Below are 21,891 nucleotides of genomic sequence, written 5' to 3' on the forward strand. Positions count from 1 at the left end.
AATCCTGTATCATTTCTGTGACACTCTCTCCCATATTTCGCGATAATACAAAACGTGCTGCCCTTCTTTGAACTTTTTCGATGTACTCTGTCAGTCCTATCTGGTGAGGATCTCATGTTATGCAGCAGTATTCTAAAAGAGGATGGACAAGTGTAGTGTGGGCAGTTTCCTTAGTAGACCTGTTACATTTTCTAAGTGTCCTGCCAATAAAACACAGTCTTTGGTTAGTCTTCCCCACAACATTTTCTGTGTGTTCCTTCCAATTTAAGTTGTTCGTAATTGTAATACCTAGGTATTTAATTGAATTTATGGCTTTTAGATTAGAATGATTTATTGTGTAACCAAAGTTTAACGAGTTTCTTTTAGCACTCATGTGGATGACCTCACACTTTTCGTTATTTAGGGTCAACTGCCACTTTTGGCACCATTCAGATGTCTTTTCTAAATGATTTTTCAGTTTGTTTTGATCTTCTGATGACTTTATTAGTCAATAAACGACACCGTCATCTGCAAACAACCGAAGACGGCTGCTCAGATCGTCTCCAAAATCATTATACAGATAAGGAACAGCAAAGGGCCTATAACACTACCTTGGGGAACGCCAGAAATAACTTCTGTTTTACTCGATGACTTTCCGTCAGTTACTACAAACTGTGATCTCTCTGACAGGAAATCACAAATCCAGTAACATAACTGAGACAATATTCCATAAGCACGCAATTTCACTATGAGTGGCTTGTGTGGTACAGTGTCAAAAGCCTTCCGGAAATCTAGAAATACGGAATCGATCTGAAATCCCTTGTCAATAGCACTCAACACTGCATGTGAATAAAGAGATAGTTGTGTTTCACAAGAACGATGTTTTCTAAACCCATGTTGACTGTGTGTCAATATACCATATTCTTCGAACACAATATATGTTCTAAAATCCTGCTGCATATCGACGTTAATAATATGAGCCTGTACTTTAGTGGATTACTCCTACTACCTTTCTTGAATATTGGTGTGATCTGTGCAACTTTCCAGTCTTTGGGTATGGATCTTTCGTCGAGTAAATGGTTGTATATGATTGTTAAGTATGGAGCTAATGCATTGTCATCCGAAAGGAACCTAATTGGTATACAGTCTGGACCAGAAGACTTGCTTTTATTAAGTGATTTGAGTTGCTTCACTATTTTGAGGATATTTACTTCTACGTTACTCATGTTGACAGCTCTTATCAATTTGAATTCTGGAATATTTACTTCATCTCCTTTTGTGAAGGCATTTCGGAAGGCTGTGTTTAGTGACTCAGCTTTGGCAGCACTGTCTTCGATAGTATCTCCATTGCTATCATGCAGAGAAGGAGTTGATTGTTTCGTGCCGCTAACATACTTCACATATGACCAGAATCTCTTTGAATTTTCTGCCAGGTTTTGAGACAAAGTTTCGTTGTGGAAACTGTTATAGGCATCTCGCATCGAAGTCCGCGCTAAATTTTGGGCTTCTGTAAAAGATCGTCAATCTTGGGGATTTTGCATCTGTTTAAATTTGGCATGTTTGTTTAGTTGTTTCTGCAACAGTGTTCTAACCCGTTTCGTGTACCAAGGAGGATCAGCTCCGTCATTTGTTAATTTATTTGGTATAAATCTCTCAATTGCTGCCAATACTATTTCTTTGAATTTAAGCCAAAGCTGGTCTACATTTATATTATTAATTTGGAATGAGTGGAGATTGTCTCTCAGGAAGGCGTCAAGTGAATTTTTATCTGCTTTTTTTGAATAGGTATATTTTTTGACAATTTGGGGATTACAGTATTCAATCTCGCTACGACAACCCTGTGTTCACTAATCCCTGAACTGGTTTTGATGCTCGTTATTAACTCAGGATTATTTGCTGCTAAGAGGTCAAGTGTGATTTCACAACAATTTACAATTCGCGTGGGCTCATGAACTAACTACTCTAAATAATTTTCAGAGAATGCGTTTAGCACAATTTCGGATGATGTTTTATGCGTACCTCCGGAATTAAACATGTATTTTCACCAACATATTGAGGGTAAATTAGTCACCTCCAACTATTATCGAATGAGTCGGGTACGTGTTTTAAATCAAACTCAAGTTTTCTTTGAACCTTTCAGCAACTGTATCATCTGAATTGGGAGGTCGGTAAAAGGATCCAATTATTATTTTATTCCAGCCAACATTGACCTCTGCCCATAATAACTCACAGGAAGAATCTACTTCAATTTCGCGACAAGATAAACTACTTCTGACAGCAACAAACACGCCACCACCAACCGTGTTTAGCCTATCCTTTCAGAACACCGTTAGGTTCTTAGCAAAAATTCCGGCTGAGCTTATATCTGGCTTTAGCTAGCTTTCAGTGCCTATAACGATTTGAGCATCAGTGCTTTCTATTAGTGCTTGGAGCTCTGGTACTTTCCCAACACAGCTACGATAATTTACAACTGTTATACCAAAGGTTCCTGTATCTACGTTCTTCCTGTGTTCAGCCTGCACCCTTTGTGACTGACGCCCTTCTTGTGTTTTCCCGAGACCCTCTAACCTAAAAAACTGCCCAGTCCATGCCACACAGCCCCTGCTACCCATGTAGCCACCTCCTGCGTATAGTGGAAACCTGACCTATTCAGCGGAGCCCGAAATGCAACCACCTTTTGGTGCAAGTCGAGGAATCTGTAGCCTACACGGTCACAGAACCGTCCGAGATTCTGATTCAGACCCTCCACTTGGCTCTGTATCAGAGGTCCGCAATGGGTCCTGTTGACTATGCTGCAAATGGTCAGCTCTGCTTTCATCTTGCAAGCAAGACTGGCAGCCTTTACCACTTCTGTTAGCCACTCCAAACCAGAGAGAATCTCTTTTGATCCAAAGTGACACACATCATTGGTACCGACGTGAGCCACCACCTGCAGCTGCCTGCACCCTGTGCTCCTCATGGCATCCAGGAGGACCCTTTCCACATCTGGAATGACTCCACCCGGTATGCACACAGAGTGTACATTGGATTTCTTACCCTCCTTGTCGGCCAAGTCCCTAAGGCACTCCATAACGAGCCTAACGTTGGAGATTCCAACTACCAATAATCCCACCCTCTGCGATTGCCTGGATATTGCAGGCTGAGTGGTTTCCTCTTTCTCTGAAACAGGACAGGCAACAGCATCTGGCTCAGTGACAGTGTCAGCCACTGACAGCACCTGGAACCTGTTTGTCAGACAAACCGGGGAGGCCTAACGTGCAGCCGCTTGGGAAGTCTTTCACCACCTGCTTTACCATGGGGCGACCTCTCACTCAACCACAGGTGAGGGGTCAGCCTCAGTGCCAGCAGTAACTGGGTTGGCCACTGGTGAGGGCCGATCGGAGGACTCTAACGTGCTGGACGTCCGTTGGATCCCCCACAGCCGGCCCACAACAGTGGTGTCCATACACTGCAGCCTCAAGCTGTGTAACCAAAGCCATCACAGCCTGAAGCTGAGAGCGAAGTGTCGCCAACTTTGCTCACTTCTGCACATAACAATTGCAGTCCCTGTCCATACTAAAGGCCACGGAAAACTAAACTTTGTAGATAAACGGACTATTGGCACGCGCTGCGCAACTTTTAATATGTCACAAAATCGGTTTACTTTCCAACACAAACAAAAATGCGACAACTGTGTCTATTAGATATTAAATTTACATGCAGAAGCACAAGCAACTGAACTATTAAAGCACACAGATATAATAAAATTCGCTCCTGGTTAGGAACTCATAAATGATAAAAGCCGTTTACTTCCCTGTTGCTGCGTCTGTCTTGGTCGGCTACTGTTGCCCATAATTTCAAATGATAAAGCTATGTGAAGAACCTTGCTTGAATTAGCGTTATACTGTTTAAGAAAGGTAGCAAGAACTTCCTTGCCATGTGCTACACACATCACCACATTCTAGGTTAAAGATTTGGTATAACTTGTATTATACTGTGAGTGTAGAAAATTTCAGTCAACTAAGACAGGGTAGGTTGGTCGACCAGGATTGATATTGTAGCAGAATCAAATAAAAAATGTAATTACATTATAAAAAAGTGAGTAATAAAGAGATTATTTAATCATATAAACAAGAGTTTATATCTATATTTAAATGTGATGAATTGGATGTCTTGATACTTGTGGATACGGTCCTACAATACCATCATTTAGTTCCCAATTGCAGCATAATTCAGCCAGCCAGCTTCTAAAGAGTAATTTTTTTTATACAGAACTGTTCTCTATGGTTACAAGTTCTGTTAATTTGTTATGACAGCACCTTTCATCTCTTATTTTGAATAAGAGGTGATGATGTATGAATTGTTTGCCAGTTCCTGTGTAGAAGTTCGATTGTCATGTAGTTGTATGGATTTCATTTCCTTGTTGCAGAATTCTTTTTCTGTAAGGCTCTTTTGGGATACAACTTGAAATAATTTCTGATATGCATTCTTCTCTTTTGTAACTCCCTTATTATTTCCTTTCATGGAAGTACATATTTTTAATATAAATTCCAGAACAGAAAGCAATATTGCAATTATACACACTACGACGTGACATTGCTTCCCATTTCCTTACTGCCTTCGTAACTGATGACTCATGACTGACAGTCCATGATGTCTGCCTGCACTCAAGAAGCACAACAAGAAGAGCTGAGCTCAGAGATATACCTGTATTATTCAAAGATTACTCATAAATCATTCTTAATTTGTGATGCATGGTTTTCTCTGGCCGTCTCATGGTCAAGTTAAATATATCTCTCTACTATTTCAGATTATTTAATTTAATTAAATTTCATTGAGAAAATAAAAGTAAGACTAGGAATAATTGCCAAGATAATTTCTCATCCAGGTCTAGATAATTATTTCTTGTCATTGCGATCTAAAGTCCTACTTCAATATGAGTGGTTTACTTTCTTCTGACACCAGTTGACGCATAGACTAGCAGCCACAACACATGTTTGAGTTTCAAAACCAAAAGATTCTATGAGTGGTCATCATTTGTGAACCATCTTGTAAATGTGACTAAAAGAGACAATAACAAGACAGATTGAAAGTGGGTATCAGAAAGGTTATTAGCCTGCAAAACAACAGTTTCCATTGAACCTCAAATAGCGGAAATGTAGGTGCTGGTGTACATACCATTGGTGTTGATGCCAACTGGCAGACTGTTGTCTCCCTCAGCTATGCACCTCACCAAATTGTTCTGCTATTTATGTAGCCTCCACCCATGAACCATGGACCTTGCCATTGGTGGGGAGGCTTGTGTGCCTCAGCGATACAGATAGCTGTACCGTAGGTGCAACCACAACGGAGGGTATCTGTTGAGAGGCCAGACAAACGTGTGGTTCCTGAAGAGGGGCAGCAGCCTTTTCAGTAGTTGCAAGGGCAACAGTCTGGATGATTGACTGATCTGGCCTTGTAACAATAACCAAAACGGCCTTGCTGTGCTGGTACTGCGAATGGCTGAAAGCAAGGGGAAACTACGGCCGTAATTTTTCCCGAGGGCATGCAGCTTTACTGTATGATTAAATGATGATGGCATCATCTTGGGTAAAATATTCCGGAGGTAAAATAGTCCCCCATTCGGATCTCCGGGCGGGGACTACTCAAGAGGATGTCGTTATCAGGAGAAAGAAAACTGGCGTTCTATGGATCGGAGCGTGGAATGTCAGATCACTTAATCGGGCAGGTAGGTCAGAAAATTTAAAAAGGGAAATGGATAGGTTAAAGTTAGATATAGTGGGAATTAGTGAAGTTCGGTGGCAGGAGGAACAAGACTTCTGGTCAGGTGCCTACAGGGTTATAAACACAAAATCAAATAGGGGTAATGCAGAAGTAGGTTTAATAATGAATAGGAAAATAGGAATGCGGGTAAGCTACTACAAACAGCATAGTGAACGCATTATTGTGGCCAAGATAGATACGAAGCCCACACCTACTACAGTAGTACAAGTTTATATGCCAACTAGCTCTGCAGATGACGAAGAAATTGAAGAAATGTATGATGAAATAAAATAAATTATTCAGATAGTGAAGGGTGACGAAAATTTAATAGTCATGGGTGACTGGAATTCGGTAGTAGGAAAAGGGAGAGAAGGAAACATAGTAGGTGAATATGGATTGGGGCTAAGAAATGAAAGAGGAAGCCGCCTGGTAGAATTTTGCACAGAGCACAACTTAATCATAGCTAACACTTGGTTTAAGAATCACGATAGAAGGTTGTATACATGGAAGAACCCTGGAGATACTAAAAGGTATCAGATAGATTACATAATGGTAAGACAGAGATTTAGGAACCAGGTTTTAAATTGTAAGACATTTCTAGGGGCAGATGTGGACTCTGACCACAATCTATTGGTTATGACCTGTAGATTAAAACTGAAGAAACTGCAAAAAGGTGGGAACTTAAGGAGATGGGACCTGGATAAACTGAAAGAACCAGAGGTTGTACAGAGTTTCAGGGAGAGCATAAGGGAACAATTGACACGAATGGGGGAAAGAAATACAGTAGAAGAAGAATGGGTAGCTTTGAGGGATGAAGTAGTGAAGGCAGCAGAGGATCAAGTAGGTAAAAAGACGAGGGCTAGTAGAAATCCTTGGGTAACAGAAGAAATATTGAATTTAATTGATGAAAGGAGAAAATATAAAAATGCAGTAAATGAAGCAGGCAAAAAGGAATACAAACATCTCAAAAATGAGATCGACAGGAAGTGCAAAATGGCTAAGCAGGGATGGCTAGAGGACAAATGTAAGGATGTAGAGGCTTATCTCACTAGGGGTATGATGGATACTGCCTACAGGAAAATTAAAGAGACCTTTGGAGATAAGAGAACCACTTGTATGAACATCAAGAGCTCAGATGGAAACCCAGTTCTAAGCAAAGAAGGGAAAGCAGAAAGGTGGAAGGAGTATATAGAGGGTCTACACAAGGGCGATGTACTTGAGGACAATATTATGGAAATGGAAGAGGATGTAGATGAAGATGAAATGGGAGATACGATACTGCATGAAGAGTATGACAGAGCACTGAAAGACCTGAGTTGAAATAAGGCCCCCGGAGTAGATAACATTCCATTGGAACTACTGACGCCCTTGGGAGAGCCAGTCCTGACAAAACTCTACCATCTGGTGAGCAAGATGTATGAAACAGGCGAAATACCCTCAGACTTCAAGAAGAATATAATAATTCCAATCCCAAAGAAAGCAGGTGTTGACAGATGTGAAAATTACCGAACAATCAGTTTAATAAGCCACAGCTGCAAAATACTAACACGAATTCTTTACAGACGAATGGAAAAACTAGTAGAACCCGACCTTGGGGAAGATCAGTTTGGATTCCGTAGAAATATTGGAACACGTGAGGCAATACTGACCTTACGACTTATCTTAGAAGAAAGATTAAGGAAAGGCAAACCTATGTTTTTAGCATTTGTAGACTTAGAGAAAGCTTTTGACAATGTTGACTGGAATACTCCCTTTCAAATTCTAAAGGTGGCAGGGGTAAAATACAGGGAGCGAAAGGCTATTTATAATTTGTACAGAAACCAGATGGCAGTTATAAGAGTCGAGGGACATGAAAGGGAAGCAGTGGTTGGGAAGGGAGCAAGACAGGGTTGTAGCCTCTCCCCGATGTTATTCAATCTGTATATTGAGCATGCAGTAAAGGAAACAAAAGAAAAATTCAGAGTAGGTATTAAAATCCATGGAGAAGAAATAAAAACTTTGAGGTTCGCCGATGACATTGTAATTCTGTCAGAGACAGCAAAGGACTTGGAAGAGCAGCTGAATGGAATGGATAGCGTCTTGAAAGGAGGATATAAGATGAACATCAACAAAAGCAAAACGAGGGTGACGCTGAGGGAATTAGATTAGGAAATGAGACACTTAAAGTAGTAAAGGAGTTTTGCTATTTGGGGAGCAAAATAACTGATGATGGTCGAAGTAGAGAGGATATAAAATGTAGACTGGCAATGGCAAGGAAAGTGTTTCTTAAGAAGGGAAATTTGTTAACATCGAGTATAGATTTAAGTGTCAGGAAGTCATTTCTGAAAGTATTTGTATGGAGTGTAGCCATGTGTGGAAGTGAAACATGGATGATAAATAGTTTGGACAAGAAGAGAATAGAAGCTTTTGAAATGTGGTGCTACAGAAGAATGCTGAAGATTAGATGGGTAGATCACATAACTAATGAGGAAGTATTGAATAGGATTGGGGAGAAGAGAAGTTTGTGGCACAACTTGACCAGAAAATGGGATCAGTTGGTAGGACATGTTCTGAGGCATCAAGGGATCACCAATTTAGTATTGGAGGGCAGCGTGGAGGGTAAAAATCGTAGAGGGAGACCAAGAGATGAATACACTAAGCAGATTCAGAAGGATGTAGGTTGCAGTAGGTACTGGGAGATGAAGAAGCTTGCACAGGATAGAGTAGCATGGAGAGCTGCATCAAACCAGTCTCAGGACTGAAGACCACAACAACAACATTTATGTAGTATCTTGAACTACCACTGAATTTGTTCTTGTTGTTGCTGCTGTTGGAACATCAACAACTGTAGCATCAGCTGCTGCTGCCTTTTTCAATGAACTATGTATCCATGAAGTGCAATCAATACACAACAGTTTCCTTCCTGCCACATATGTGTCATATCTTAAGACAATCTAGAGAGGTCATTGCTACTAATCAAAATAAATGCAAAGTCAATGGCTGAAATGCAGTCGAGCGTAAATAACATGACTGCAAGAAATATGAGCACAAATCAGTACAAATGAAAAAAGCCAGATTATTATTAAACAACACAACATGAAACAAGAGTTCCAAATCAAATTCCAGATGCTGAAGGGAGAGGTAACACTTGCATTCATTACTCAGCATAATGAAGGCTTCACAGCAGAGATTGAAAATGCCAACCTGCTCCCAGGCTGTGTGTTTGTATCCTGTAGAAGTTCAAAAAACACCCTTATGTGATGTGTTTGTTGTGACCCCTAGTGGTAGCAGTCGAAAGTGGAACTACATGCCTCACAAATAATATCGCTGCCACTTTAAGAGTCGCTTCCCACATTGCTGAAGTGGTTCTGTATTAGACCGGTAACAAATGGCTACACACAAAAATCAGTAGACAAAGCTCAGCAGAGAAGAAAACAGAAGGCATGAAAGCACAAGAAGAGAGAGCACTACAAAAATTTACTTTCTGTCATCTATAAAGAATGTGACAAATTGTTAGGGATTTTTCAATGTAAAAATTTAAAAGCCATTTTTTACAGCAACCACAAAGTAAAATCTATTATGATGGATAGCCAGAACCAACACAGCTGTGTATGAAATTAGGTGAAGTGTGATAAAGGGTACACAGAGGATACAGGTCATGCAGTTAAAAAATGACATGTATGCCTCAAACAATGAAGAATGTCAGTCACAGCTGCATGCAGTAAATAATGTACTCAGGATATAGGCTTTGCTAATGATGGCACTGCAGCAAAAATATGTTATGAACACAAATGGTAATGTTAGAGGGGCAGGTCCGAACAGTTATAAGCATGACCAGTGAATTCTTCCACCTATCACCGCAACTTTACTTAATATACAATTATACACACCTATGGTAATGAACTTCTTGAGTGCCAGAATTTCCCACATTTATGTTGAAATGGCAAAGGCCACAGCAAGAAGGCCTTGATGTTGGATCAGAAGAGCCAACAATAAAGATGTACTACCATTTTTTTTCCACAGCACATCCTACCCTAGATATTACTGCTTCATTAAATTACTCATCAATAATGCTGTGACTGATTAGTCTCTCTCTCTCTCTCTCTGTGTGTGTGTGTGTGTGTGTGTGTGTGTGTGTGTGAAAAAGAGGTTACTGACCTGTCTTCTGGTGGATCTAGTCTTTGCAACTCAAAATTTTTATCAACTGCAATTTCATGAGCAAGCGCCATGTTATTCAATCCTTTTGCAGCTTGCATAATCTCTTCCAGTGAGACAAACTTCGGTGGTGATGCTGCGATACCTGGTACCGGTAAAGCATATCCTGGTGTAATCCTCAATCTGAAAATGAAATGCCAGTAAATATACTAAATAAATAAGGAAATTAATATTTTATTATCAGTCTTAAGCAGGAAAATGAAGAGTAGACTGACACAAATGAAAAGACAGCTACATAAAAATTTTACAAATGATACTGGGAATAACAAACAAAAATATTTTTTTCATCATTTACCCTTTTCTGAAAGCTGAATGGACAAGCAGACTTACTGTGTGCACTACTTTGTAAATAAAAGTCAGATAACCCAGTAAAAGCATACCTCAGGTACATTTATGAAGAGGAGGAACAGAATAAAAAATGGCAGTACACACTGAGCAAAAAGCACATCAATGTACGCAGTCCACAAAAGATAGAAGAAACACTGAAAACAGTAAAAACTTCTTTTTAAACGGAAGATAAACAAAACTGCCGAGAGAGAATGAAGTAAGGGAATAACAGTTGGAGGATATTGACAAATACTAAAACAAATTGATACTGAACAGAGACTTATAGTCTAAATGGAGGGAAGTACATGTTGCAAGTAATATTGTAAGAATTGGGAGTAGAAGATTTAGTCCAAGACTGCTTTAGGGAAGTGTTACAAAAAAAGCATCACAAACCTTTATTTCAGTTAAAAGTGATGTCACTAGTTTATTAAGGTGATCATACGTAACTTTTCCCTTGGCAGTACGCTCTAAAATATTAACAATTCGTAAGAGCAAGCTTTTTATCTGAAGTTAGAGACAGGGAGGTTAAAAGAAAGATCATCCAGATTAGTAATGTCAGCTGTACTCAACATTGAATCTCAGCATAAGATAGACAAGTAAATTATAATCTGATTGTTGCCATTAGAAAGTAGTACAATTATTGAAGTGTTCCTAAAAAACAACCAAATTAATCATTTGGATACTGCTGTTTACAAGTTCATATTTATAACAATTTAACATGTTATGAAGATTCTACGATAAAGTCTATTGACCAAATTTGAACATTCCATTACTGCTCTAAAGTTCAATTTTAGAGCTTTCCCAGTGACAGTAATACACTCATGCCTAAGAAACGTAAATGTTAAGTAGTGAAAACTCAGAGTAATTAAGATATGTTTTAGACTAATTACACCCATAAAAATGAATGTATGCATGTACATGTTGTATGTACCACATCTCCTCCTAAAACTTTGTACACATACCATTAACTGTCTGGAAGGAGTCACTGTGGGGATAAGAACCATGTACCTATCAACGGATGGGGATAAAAAAGAACTATGTCCACAACACAAAATTACCCATAATTTATTCATTCAGTATTTGAGAGTGAGAGTGCTTAATGACTTGCAGCAACTTTATACTTAATTTCTAATCTTTAAGAAACTTTTTCTTGTTGATAACCCGAACAAAATGATGAAAGCGAAAAAGTTCATCACTTACTAAATTTTTGCTGTTTCTTAAAGTAAAACTGCCAAATCACGCATGGTGTTTTAATTTATTATGTCTTTACAACTAACTGTATTTGTGACTCATTTTGCACACAGTTTTCACATACACCACTGAATGAACCTGCAAAATTACACCCTTGTATGACACATAGTACAGGACATACACTCCTGGAAATTGAAATAAGAACACCGTGAATTCATTGTCCCAGGAAGGGGAAACTTTATTGACACATTCCTGGGGTCAGATACATCACATGATCACACTGACAGAACCACAGGCACATAGACACAGGCAACAGAGCATGCACAGCACAATGTCGGCACTAGTACAGTGTATATCCACCTTTCGCAGCAATGCAGGCTGCTATTCTCCCATGGAGACGATCGTAGAGATGCTGGATGTAGTCCTGTGGAACGGCTTGCCATGCCATTTCCACCTGGCGCCTCAGTTGGACCAGCGTTCGTGCTGGACGTGCAGACCGCGTGAGACGACGCTTCATCCAGTCCCAAACATGCTCAATGGGGGACAGATCCGGAGATCTTGCTGGCCAGGGTAGTTGACTTACACCTTCTAGAGCACGTTGGGTGGCACGAGATAATGCGGACGTGCATTGTCCCGTTGGAACAGCAAGTTCCCTTGCCGGTCTAGGAATGGTAGAACGATGGGTTCGATGACGGTTTGGATGTACCGTGCACTATTCAGTGTCCCCTCGACGATCACCAGTGGTGTACGGCCAGTGTAGGAGATCGCTCCCCACACCATGATGCCGGGTGTTGGCCCTGTGTGCCTCGGTCGTATGCAGTCCTGACTGTGGCGCTCACCTGCACGGCGCCAAACACGCATACGACCATCATTGGCACCAAGGCAGAAGCGACTCTCATCGCTGAAGACGACACGTCTCCATTCGTCCCTCCATTCACGCCTGTCGCGACACCACTGGAGGCGGGCTGCACGATGTTGGGGCGTGAGCGGAAGACGGCCTAACGGTGTGCGGGACCGTAGCCTAGCTTCATGGAGACGGTTGCGAATGGTCCTCGCCGATACCCCAGGAGCAACAGTGTCCCTAATGTGCTGGGAAGTGGCGGTGCGGTCCCCTACGGCACTGCGTAGGATCCTACGGTCTTGGCGTGCATCCGTGCGTCGCTGCGGTCCGGTCCCAGGTCGACGGGCAAGTGCACCTTCCGCCGACCACTGGCGACAACATTGATGTACTGTGGAGACCTCACGCCCCACGTGTTGAGCAATTTGGCGGTACGTCCACCCGGCCTCCCACATGCCCACTATACGCCCTCGCTCAAAGTCCGTCAACTGCACATACGGTTCACGTCCACACTGTCGCGGCATGCTACCAGTGTTAAAGACTGCGATGGAGCTCCGTATGCCACGGCAAACTGGCTGACACATAGACGGCGGCTGTGCACAAATGCTGCGCAGTTAGCGCCATTCGACGGCCAACACCGCGGTTCCTGGTGTGTCCGCTGTGCCGTGCGTGTGATCATTGCTTGTACAGCCCTCTCGCAGTGTCCGGAGCAAGTATGGTGGGTCTGACACACCGGTGTCAATGTGTTCTTTTTTCCATTTCCAGGAGTGTATAATGTCATAGTACTGAGATGCATGACAAACTGCTGCATCATGCATGACATTCAAATTTATTACTTCTTTCTACTAACCCTATTTGTAAGACATTTCCCAGACATTATCCACATATGGCACTGAATGTATCTACTAAATTATATCATTGTACAAAGTTCAGAGCATGTGTCGACACAGACATTGAGCTGCATGAAAGCGAAACTGCAGGGCAAAATTCCAAAATTCTTGAGGGACGTAAGTGACGTGTGTGAAATATAAGTGTGTATGCGGACAAATCCATGGGTAAAAAATACCCTCCTAAACCCCTGGATTGATTCCAACCAAACTTTGTGCACCTATTACTTGTTACTGGTATTGCCTGTGGTCAAAATTCGACCAACTGTGTCAGTGGTGCTGATCTTTGATAGAAAATACTGTGGGTATTAGAAATAATTCTTTGAGTTCTCTTTAATTGTTTGATCATTTGAAGGGAAACTGCATTGAAAAATAAATTTTGTGTTGATGGTGGCAAATTAACTTTTCCCTCATGGCAAAACAATGTGAATGCTTTTGCATCACGTAAAGCCACCTCAGACACAAAATGATTTGCGTTACAAGCTCTGTACCGAAGTTCATCAAACCACAATTACAGTTCTCAAAATTATTTGGAATTATTCCTACTACTTTCTCTGTGCAAAAATTCTCTCTCTCTAGCTCTTTGTCTTTCAGTCTGACCCATTAAAGTTCTTCTTCGAGGCATAGCCTAAAGCAAATATAGTTTCCTCATAACAAGGGAAATCGTAGTTATTCAAAATGAAGAATTTAAAAGTTAGGAACTTACTTCAAACATACAAAAATGTAAGTGAAATAACAATGCCAATATAGAACATTATTTACAGACTTCGTTACTATGATATGTTGATTTTCACTGGTGACATCATTATCAACCTAGCAGCTGTTGCATTGCAGGTGCCTGGTATGCATGATTTACTGCAAATGAAAAATGTAAATTTAAAAGCCCCCATAACACGATTTCTCGAAATGTTGTTACTTTTGTGTGTCATTTCTACCCTGGCACTTATTCATTGCACAGGGCAGACATCAGTAGCTCTTCAGTTTATGATATTCAGGACTGGAGATTTTAAAGCATGATAGAGAAGGTAACATAATTATTATGAACGTGAAAGCTTCTATTTCCTTTTACCACTCTTAACGGCTGCATACACACATTAGTTTTATTTGTGCACATCTATGGCAATATCATAATTCCAATCCCAAAGAAAGCAGGTGTTGACAGATGTGAAAATTACCGAACTATCAATTTAATAAGTCACAGCTGTAAAATACTAACATGAATTCTTTACAGATGAATGGAAAAACTGGTAGAAGCCATCCTCGGAGAAGATCAGTTTTGATTCCGTAGAAATATTGGAACACGTGAGGCAATACTGACTCTACGACTTATCTTAGAATTAAGATTAAGGAAAGGCAAACCTATGTTTCTAGCATTTGTAGACTTAGAGAAAGTTTTTGCCAATGTTGACTGGAATACTCTCTTTCAAATTCTAAAGGTGGCAGGGGTAAAATACAGGGAGCGAAAGGCTATTTACAATTTGTACAGAAACCAGATGGCAGTTATAAGAGTCGAGGGGCATGAAAGGGCAGCATTGGTTGGGAAGGGAGTGAGACAGGGTTGTAGCCTCTCCCCGATGTTATTCAATCTGTATATTGAGCAAGCAATAAAGGAAACAAAAGAAAAATTCGGAGTAGGTATTAAAATCCATGGAAAAGAAATAAAAACTTTGAGGTTTGCCGATGACATTGTAATTCTGTCAGACAACAAAGGAGTTGGAAGAGCAGTTGAACAGAATGGACAGTGTCTTGAAAGGAGGATATAAGATGAACATCAACAAAAGCAAAACGAGGATAATGGAATGTAGTGGAATTACATCAGGAGATGCTGAGGGTATTAGATTAGGAAATGAGACACTTAAAGTAGTAAAGGAGTTTTTCTATTTGGGGAGCAAAATAACTGATGATGGTCGAAGTAGAGAGGATATAAAATGTAGACTGCCAATGGTAAGGAAAACGTTTCTGAAGAAGAGAAATTTGTTAACATCGAGTATAGATTTAAGTGTCAGGAAGTCATTTCTGAAAGTATTGTATGGAGTGTAGCCATGTATGGAAGTGAAACATGGACGATAAATAGTTTGGACAAGAAGAGAATAGAAGCTTTCGAAATGTGGTGCTACAGAAGAATGCTGAAGATTAGATGGGTAGATCACATAACTAATGATGAAGTATTGAATAGAATTGGGGAGAAGAGGAGTTTGTGGCACAACTTGACAAGAAGAAGGGACCGGTTGGTAGGACATGTTCTGAGACATCAAGGGATCACCAATTTAGCATTGGAGGGCAGCGTGGAGGGTAAAAATCGTAGAGGGAGACCAAGAGATGAATACACTAAGCAGATTCAGAAGGATGTAGGTTGCAGTAAGTACTGGGAGATGAAGAAGCTTGCACAGGATAGAGTAGCATGGAGAGCTGCATCAAACCAGTCTCAGGACTGAAGACCACAACAACAACATGACAAAGTACCTTTTGAATTTTATAAAGATCATAGGCATCCTGGTACAATTAATATTAAAAATCGGTATTTCAATTTTTGTGTTCACAAATTAATATTATGATGATCTGGTGAGAAATAGTGTAGGGGGTAAGAACCAGCAACCTCTTACTGGGATGGGGGGATAATATGGCGAGAGAGGGAGGGAGACAGTGGGACAGACTGATGGAAAAGGAGGACATGTACACAGATATGAGAGAGGAGGCAGTGGATATAGAGAGGGGGAGGTCAAAACTGACAGGGAAAAAGGAGAGGATGGTATCGACGGGGGGGGGGGGGGGGGGGGCAGGATATGGACAGTGTGGGAGAAGGAGATGGGCATGGTGGGAGGAGGAGATGGGCAGGGTGGGAGGAGGAGATGGGCAGGGTGGGAGGAGGAGATGGGCAGAGTGAGAGGAGGAGATGGGCAGAGAGAGGGGGAGGAGCAAATAGACAGAGAGAGGGGGGAGAAGGATATTGACAGAGAGAGGAGGAGAAGGATATTGACAGAGAGGGGGTGGAGGATATTGATAGAGAGAGGGGGTGGAGGATATTGACAGAGAGAGGGGGTGGAGGATATGGACAGAGAGAGGAAAGAGGAGGAGGAGAAGGACAGAGAGAGTTGGGGGAGGAGGTGGACAGAGAGGGGGGCATGAAGAGTTGGATACAGAGGAGGGGATGTGTTGGTCACAGAGAGAGGGGATGATGAGATGGACAGAGAGAGTGAGGATGAGGAGCTGGACAGAGAGAGGTGATGACGAGATGGACAGAGAGAGTGAGGATGAGGAGCTGGACAGACAGAGGAGGAGGAGGAGACGGACAGGGGGAGGGGGGGGACAGCTGATGGGTAGACTGGGGGGCAGGAGGAGATAGACAGAGTATGGAGGGAATTCGGGGGGAGGAGAAGAGATGGATGGATGGAGAGAGGGGGGAGAAAGAGGTGGACATAAAGTAGGGTGGAGGAGATGGGCAGAGGGAGGGGAAGCAGGAGGTGGACTATAAAATTGGAACAAATACATACCTAGTCAATGCCGAGTACTCTGTTAGTATTAATATATTTCAGAAGTTATTTATTTTGAGTCACTTCAATATTCATAAATTATTTATTGGATATAATTTACATGATAAAGCATTATTATTGCATTTTCAGTCCTTGTGGCCTAACTTAATCTCAGTTTCTGCAGCAGAAGACTTCATTATACGTTAAACCACAGTAACTAATCTGAACTGGCACTAGGAATCTCTTTCATCTTATTTCTATTATCTTTCATTAATAAAAGTTCAACATTATGAAAAGGGTTGACTGGTACTCACCACATAGAGAAGATGTCGAGTTGCGACAGACACAATGCTGCACAATGAGAAAACGGCTGAACTTTTGGCTTTCAGACAAATTATGCCCTCCATCATAAATACACACACACACACACACACACACACACACACACACACACGGTTCAAAAGCGAAGTTCAGCAGTCTTTTTCATTGTGTCTGTGCGTGGCTCAATGCGCTGGTTCCTCCGTGAGGTGAGTAGCAGTCTATCCTTTTGTTGTTATTCCATCCTGGACTTTCCCTTGTTCATTAATCAAAATATCTACACTTAAATTATTTAAATTACATTATGCTATTGTCACTGAATAACCAACTTCTGAACTATTTTGAAGGAAAAAATAAAATAAAATAAAAAATCCCACACCTTTTACATACAATCAACAATTTAATGAGTCACTCAGAAATTTTAGTGCCAAAAATTGGCTAGTGTGGATCCTGCCACAGAGCTGCCAGCAATAAAATTCATTGTGGGCACTTCAGTGTTGTTTTCATGTGGCACGTTGCACTGCAAATTTTATGAAGGCAGGTGCTGATCATACCTGACTGTGCAGTGATTATAACTAACAATATTGGTAAAAGAGCAACTAATCTTGGAACTTCACTATGATTTGGCAATTGCAAAGGAAGAGTTAGCACATCTACAAGATGTAGTCTGCATTAGTAATGGCTGGGTTAGGTCAGACGACAGTACTGTGACCAAACCCAACTCATTAAACAATCCATGAAATCCTGCAAGTCTCACAGCTTTATCTGAACATCTACAATATCTCCTCTGGGGCTGTGTAGGCTGGAGACAAAATCATTCCAATGACCAGCAAAAATTTCTAAGCAGTTTGATGATTCAGAGCACATAACTAGTATAGGGTATATCAGAAAGTTTCATCCAATTTTATGACACTATATCTACTACACAAGTAAATATATAAACTTTGGGTGAATTTTAACTTATTCAAAGGACTACAAAGTTTTTTTTTTCAGAGGAACAATCCACTTTCACAAGGGTATATCTTTTACTTACAAGTGCTCTTTTTATTATTATTAAATTTAGGACAAAAGTTTTCATTTACGTTCCACAAACATTCAATGTTCCTCTCTACCAGATATACCACAACTTTCCAGCAATAGTCAAACTCATTCCACATTTTTGCAACCATTCACTGCTATTGCTATGCGATGGCCCAGTTCACCCAAAGTTGTAAGAAGAGGAGGCACACAGAGACAGTCTTTTAGAAATAATTTTAAAAAAAAGTACTTTATGAACGCTGGGCTCCATGTGGTTCCCAAGTTGTGCAGCGACCGTAAACGATAAAATTACCAAATAAGCAGCAACCAGTCGCAAAATCATGTTTTCTTTATTTACTTTTGCAAATTGTATTTAACTGATAAACAGCCATCATCGGTGCTTTCAACGAATATGTGCCCTGAGTAGTAACACTGTCTTAAGCAGAGGTAAAACATAAAGTCATGTTTGACCTCTGCTTAAGACAGTGTTACTACTCAGGGCACATATTCGTTGAAAGCACCAATGATGGCTGTTAATCAGTTGAAATCGATTTGCAAAAGTAACTAAAGAAAACATGATTTTGCAACTGATTGCTGCTTATTTGGTAATTTTAAAAAGTACTTTGTTGAGGCAAGGTGATCTTAGAGGCCATGTTGCAATGTGATATCCATACAGTTAATCCTTCACTAAGCCAGCTCGTTATTAAGAAATGCTTTTATATGCCAGTGCCAGTGCAGTGGTGCTTCATCTTGTTGAAAAACAAAATTTTTGGCATGTTCTCACAAATGTGGAAAAAGCCAGATCTGCAATATATCCAGGTACATGATTCCTATTCTTGTCTTTTCATCAAAAATGAAAGGACCATACACATTTTCTCAGGAAATAGCACAGCAAAACACGAGTCCATATGGCAAGGATGTAATCAATGTATTTAAACCAAACCAGGGGCTGAAGGCTTATGAATCACAGGAAAGCGCCCTTCACGCAACCCATAAAAAGGTTTGCTTTGGAAGAAGAGATCCTGGTTCCCAAGGCCATGCTCCTGATTTGTTTGTTTGTCTGCCCCTCAAAGTTATAATAGTTTCTGGTAAGTATAAAGTTAAGTAAGGTGAGCAGAACAAGTATCACAGGTTTGGAATCAGGTGGGTCCCGATTAAGGAAATGTACAACAGCCGACAGACCATGTACAAGGGGGTGTTGGTATAGAGTGGGGCACATCAATGATGACACACAAGATGTGTAGTGGAGAGGAACTGGCACAGATTTCAGACGATCTAGGAAATGGTTGGTGTCTTCAATATAGGAGGGAAGTCTTTGTACTACAGGCTGCAGGTGTTGATCAATTAAGGCAGATATATGTTCAGTGGGTGCCTTGAAGCCATTAGCTATGGGATGGATGGGGTGACTGGGTATGTGGATCTTAGGAACAAGGTAAAAGGAGGGGCTGTGTATGGTTTGGGTGGACTGAAAAGTTCTTAGGATTGAGGTGTTAGTCCTTGTAAGGGGCCTGAGATTTTAAGGAGGGACTGTATGTCAGTACTGCAGGGATGGTATCTTGATGGCAGATGCCATACATAGAGATGTGAGACAGCTGGTAGACCCTTGCTTACATACTCCCGTCAATCAAGTATAGCAGTGGTAGATCCCTTGTCTGCTGGGAGGAGTGATGGAGATGATGATGCAGTCATCAGGTTTTAGGGAATGTAATAAAACGTGAAGAATCTGTAATGTGAGTATGCCTAAACTGACACAAGTTAGTATCATAAAATGCATTTTGGATTTTAAAAGAGCCTTTGTTTACATGGTGCCTTGTGTCATACTCATGTAGGATGAAAATGTAACAGTCTCCTGTAGTTGGGATCAATTTGAAAAAACTCTTAATGAACATAGAGCTCCACTCACAAGCCGCTAATGATACAAAAGATGGCAACAGAGGTCACTGTTTTGGTAATTACATCAATTCTTTGGAGACTTGCATATGAAATATACTGTCCACTTTGCAACTGAAATGACGGTACTACACAGATTTTATATGTTAAGTCAGTTAAGTAATCAGCTTGCTGAATTCCTACTTCCACTATTCTGAAATATACTGACCATGAGTTATGTGAAAAAATAATTGCTACACTTGGATTCAGGTGTATATGATGTGGTCTAGGCCTGTCACAAAACAATGGCTAAAGAAAGAATGGTGTTAAGGTCTTGTTATACAGATAGTAAGACAAGAGATCGCAAATCCCATTTATCCCCCCCCCCCCCTCCCCCACCAATGACCCTCCCATCTGCAAAAATCTTGACTAGCAATTTGTCTACTGCAACTGAAACATTACGGTTTACTTTTTACTGTTAACTCATACTCCCTAAACTTTTATAAAACAGCAGTATTATACAATTTTAAAGACTTGTTCCAGTCTGCTGCTCACTTACGAACCACTAGCCCCATCTCCACTTATGAACCACTAGCTCCACCTCACAAGGTTTAGCTCTTAGCTAAATCTTAAAACAAATATTGAAAGCCAAAATTTTAGTCACCATAAATGTTTTATAATGCTAGATTAATGCCTAAACTATTATTAGCGTCTTAACAACTCATTATAAAAATTTTACAAAAAAATTCCGTCTCTGACAACAACCACCTTGTGCAAGGAGTTTCAGCAAAGCTCACAATTTGCAGCATTGTTCCCAGAACTGATTGTGGGCTTTTGGTTCTGAGTTGAGTGGAAGGACTGAACCATTGACTTCGGAGGTTCTGTGACAAGCCAGGCTATGACTTCCTAGACTTGTGCCATAGGTTTTAGAGTTCTAGGGTTTCCCTAAATGGGTCAGGTGTGTACTAAACATCAAAGGCTGATACTCTGGTAACTGACTGTGTGTGGGGCATACACAAGGGTTTTCTAGGTTATGCCACTCTCCATCCAATCCAGATAAGGATAACAGTAAAAAACCCAGTAGTATCAGTGTAATATTGAAGGAAATGCTTCTCATAGGTGGAGTATTACAATCCTAATGGTTAATTGCCGAAGTATTCGCAACAAAGTGCCCGATTTTCAAGCACTCCTGAGAAGCAGTAAAGCTCACATAATAATAGGTACTGAAAGCTGGTTGAAACCTGAAATTGACAGCAGTGAGATTGATTGGGCAAGACTCATATCTGGAGCAGGCATAAAATGATGATTGGATCCTTCTATCGCCCACTAGACTTGTCTCCTTTTGAGAAAACCTCAGCTCACTTGTACTTAAGTTCCCTAATCATCCTGTAATAATTGGTGAAGACTAATGATCCAAAATTAATTGGGAAAAATTACAGTTTTTTTAGTGGCGGGCATGATACAATATCCTGTGAAACATTACTACCGTATTTACTCGAATCTAAGCCGCACCTGAAAAATGAGACTCGAAATAAAGGAAAAAAAAATTCCCGAATCTAAGCCGCACCTGAAATTTGAGTCTCGAAATTCAAGGGGAGAGAAAAGTTTTAGGCCGCATCTCCAAATCGAAACAAAGTTGGTCCATTGTAATATGAGACACAATTTAGGTCGAATGAATGATGATACAGCTACAGTAGTTTGGTTCGAGTCGTAAGCTTAGCAGTTAAGCTTTACCACGTAGCCATTGCTATGCGTCAGGCGCTCCGTCCGTATTTATACGGGTACCCTTACTTTTTCACGTGCTTCGTCTGGTTTGAATCGATTACTTATTTGATAATGATCAACAAGAATCAAATAATAGACAGCGTACGATAGAACATGTTCTGAACAAGAGTTAGGCGAAAATTTTTCTCCGTTTGAAAATTTTTGCGGCCGCTTCTTTATTACATCAAATTCTGCACAGAAATTAGAGTCATCTTAGATTTAAAAATCTAGTCACTTGCCGTGCTTCATTTCTGACTGTATCACTATTAGGCATAAGAATAATACGAATATAAAC

The 21,891-nt window shown here is 40.7% G+C and overlaps 1 protein-coding gene across 3 annotated transcripts in view; it reads right to left on the reverse strand.

The window, feature by feature from the left end:
- Window positions 1-21,891, reverse strand: part of LOC126095259 (T-complex protein 11-like protein 1) — a 136,974-nt gene that overhangs the window by 76,621 nt on the left and 38,462 nt on the right. For all 3 annotated transcript variants that reach the window (XM_049910015.1, XM_049910017.1, XM_049910016.1), the window contains one exon: window positions 9,859-10,038. In XM_049910015.1, the coding sequence (XP_049765972.1) occupies window positions 9,859-10,038 (180 nt within the window). The remainder of the gene's footprint in view (window positions 1-9,858; window positions 10,039-21,891) is intronic.

This window comes from Schistocerca cancellata, chromosome 8 (genome assembly GCF_023864275.1).
Source record: "Schistocerca cancellata isolate TAMUIC-IGC-003103 chromosome 8, iqSchCanc2.1, whole genome shotgun sequence".
Lineage (NCBI taxonomy): Eukaryota > Metazoa > Arthropoda > Insecta > Orthoptera > Acrididae > Schistocerca > Schistocerca cancellata.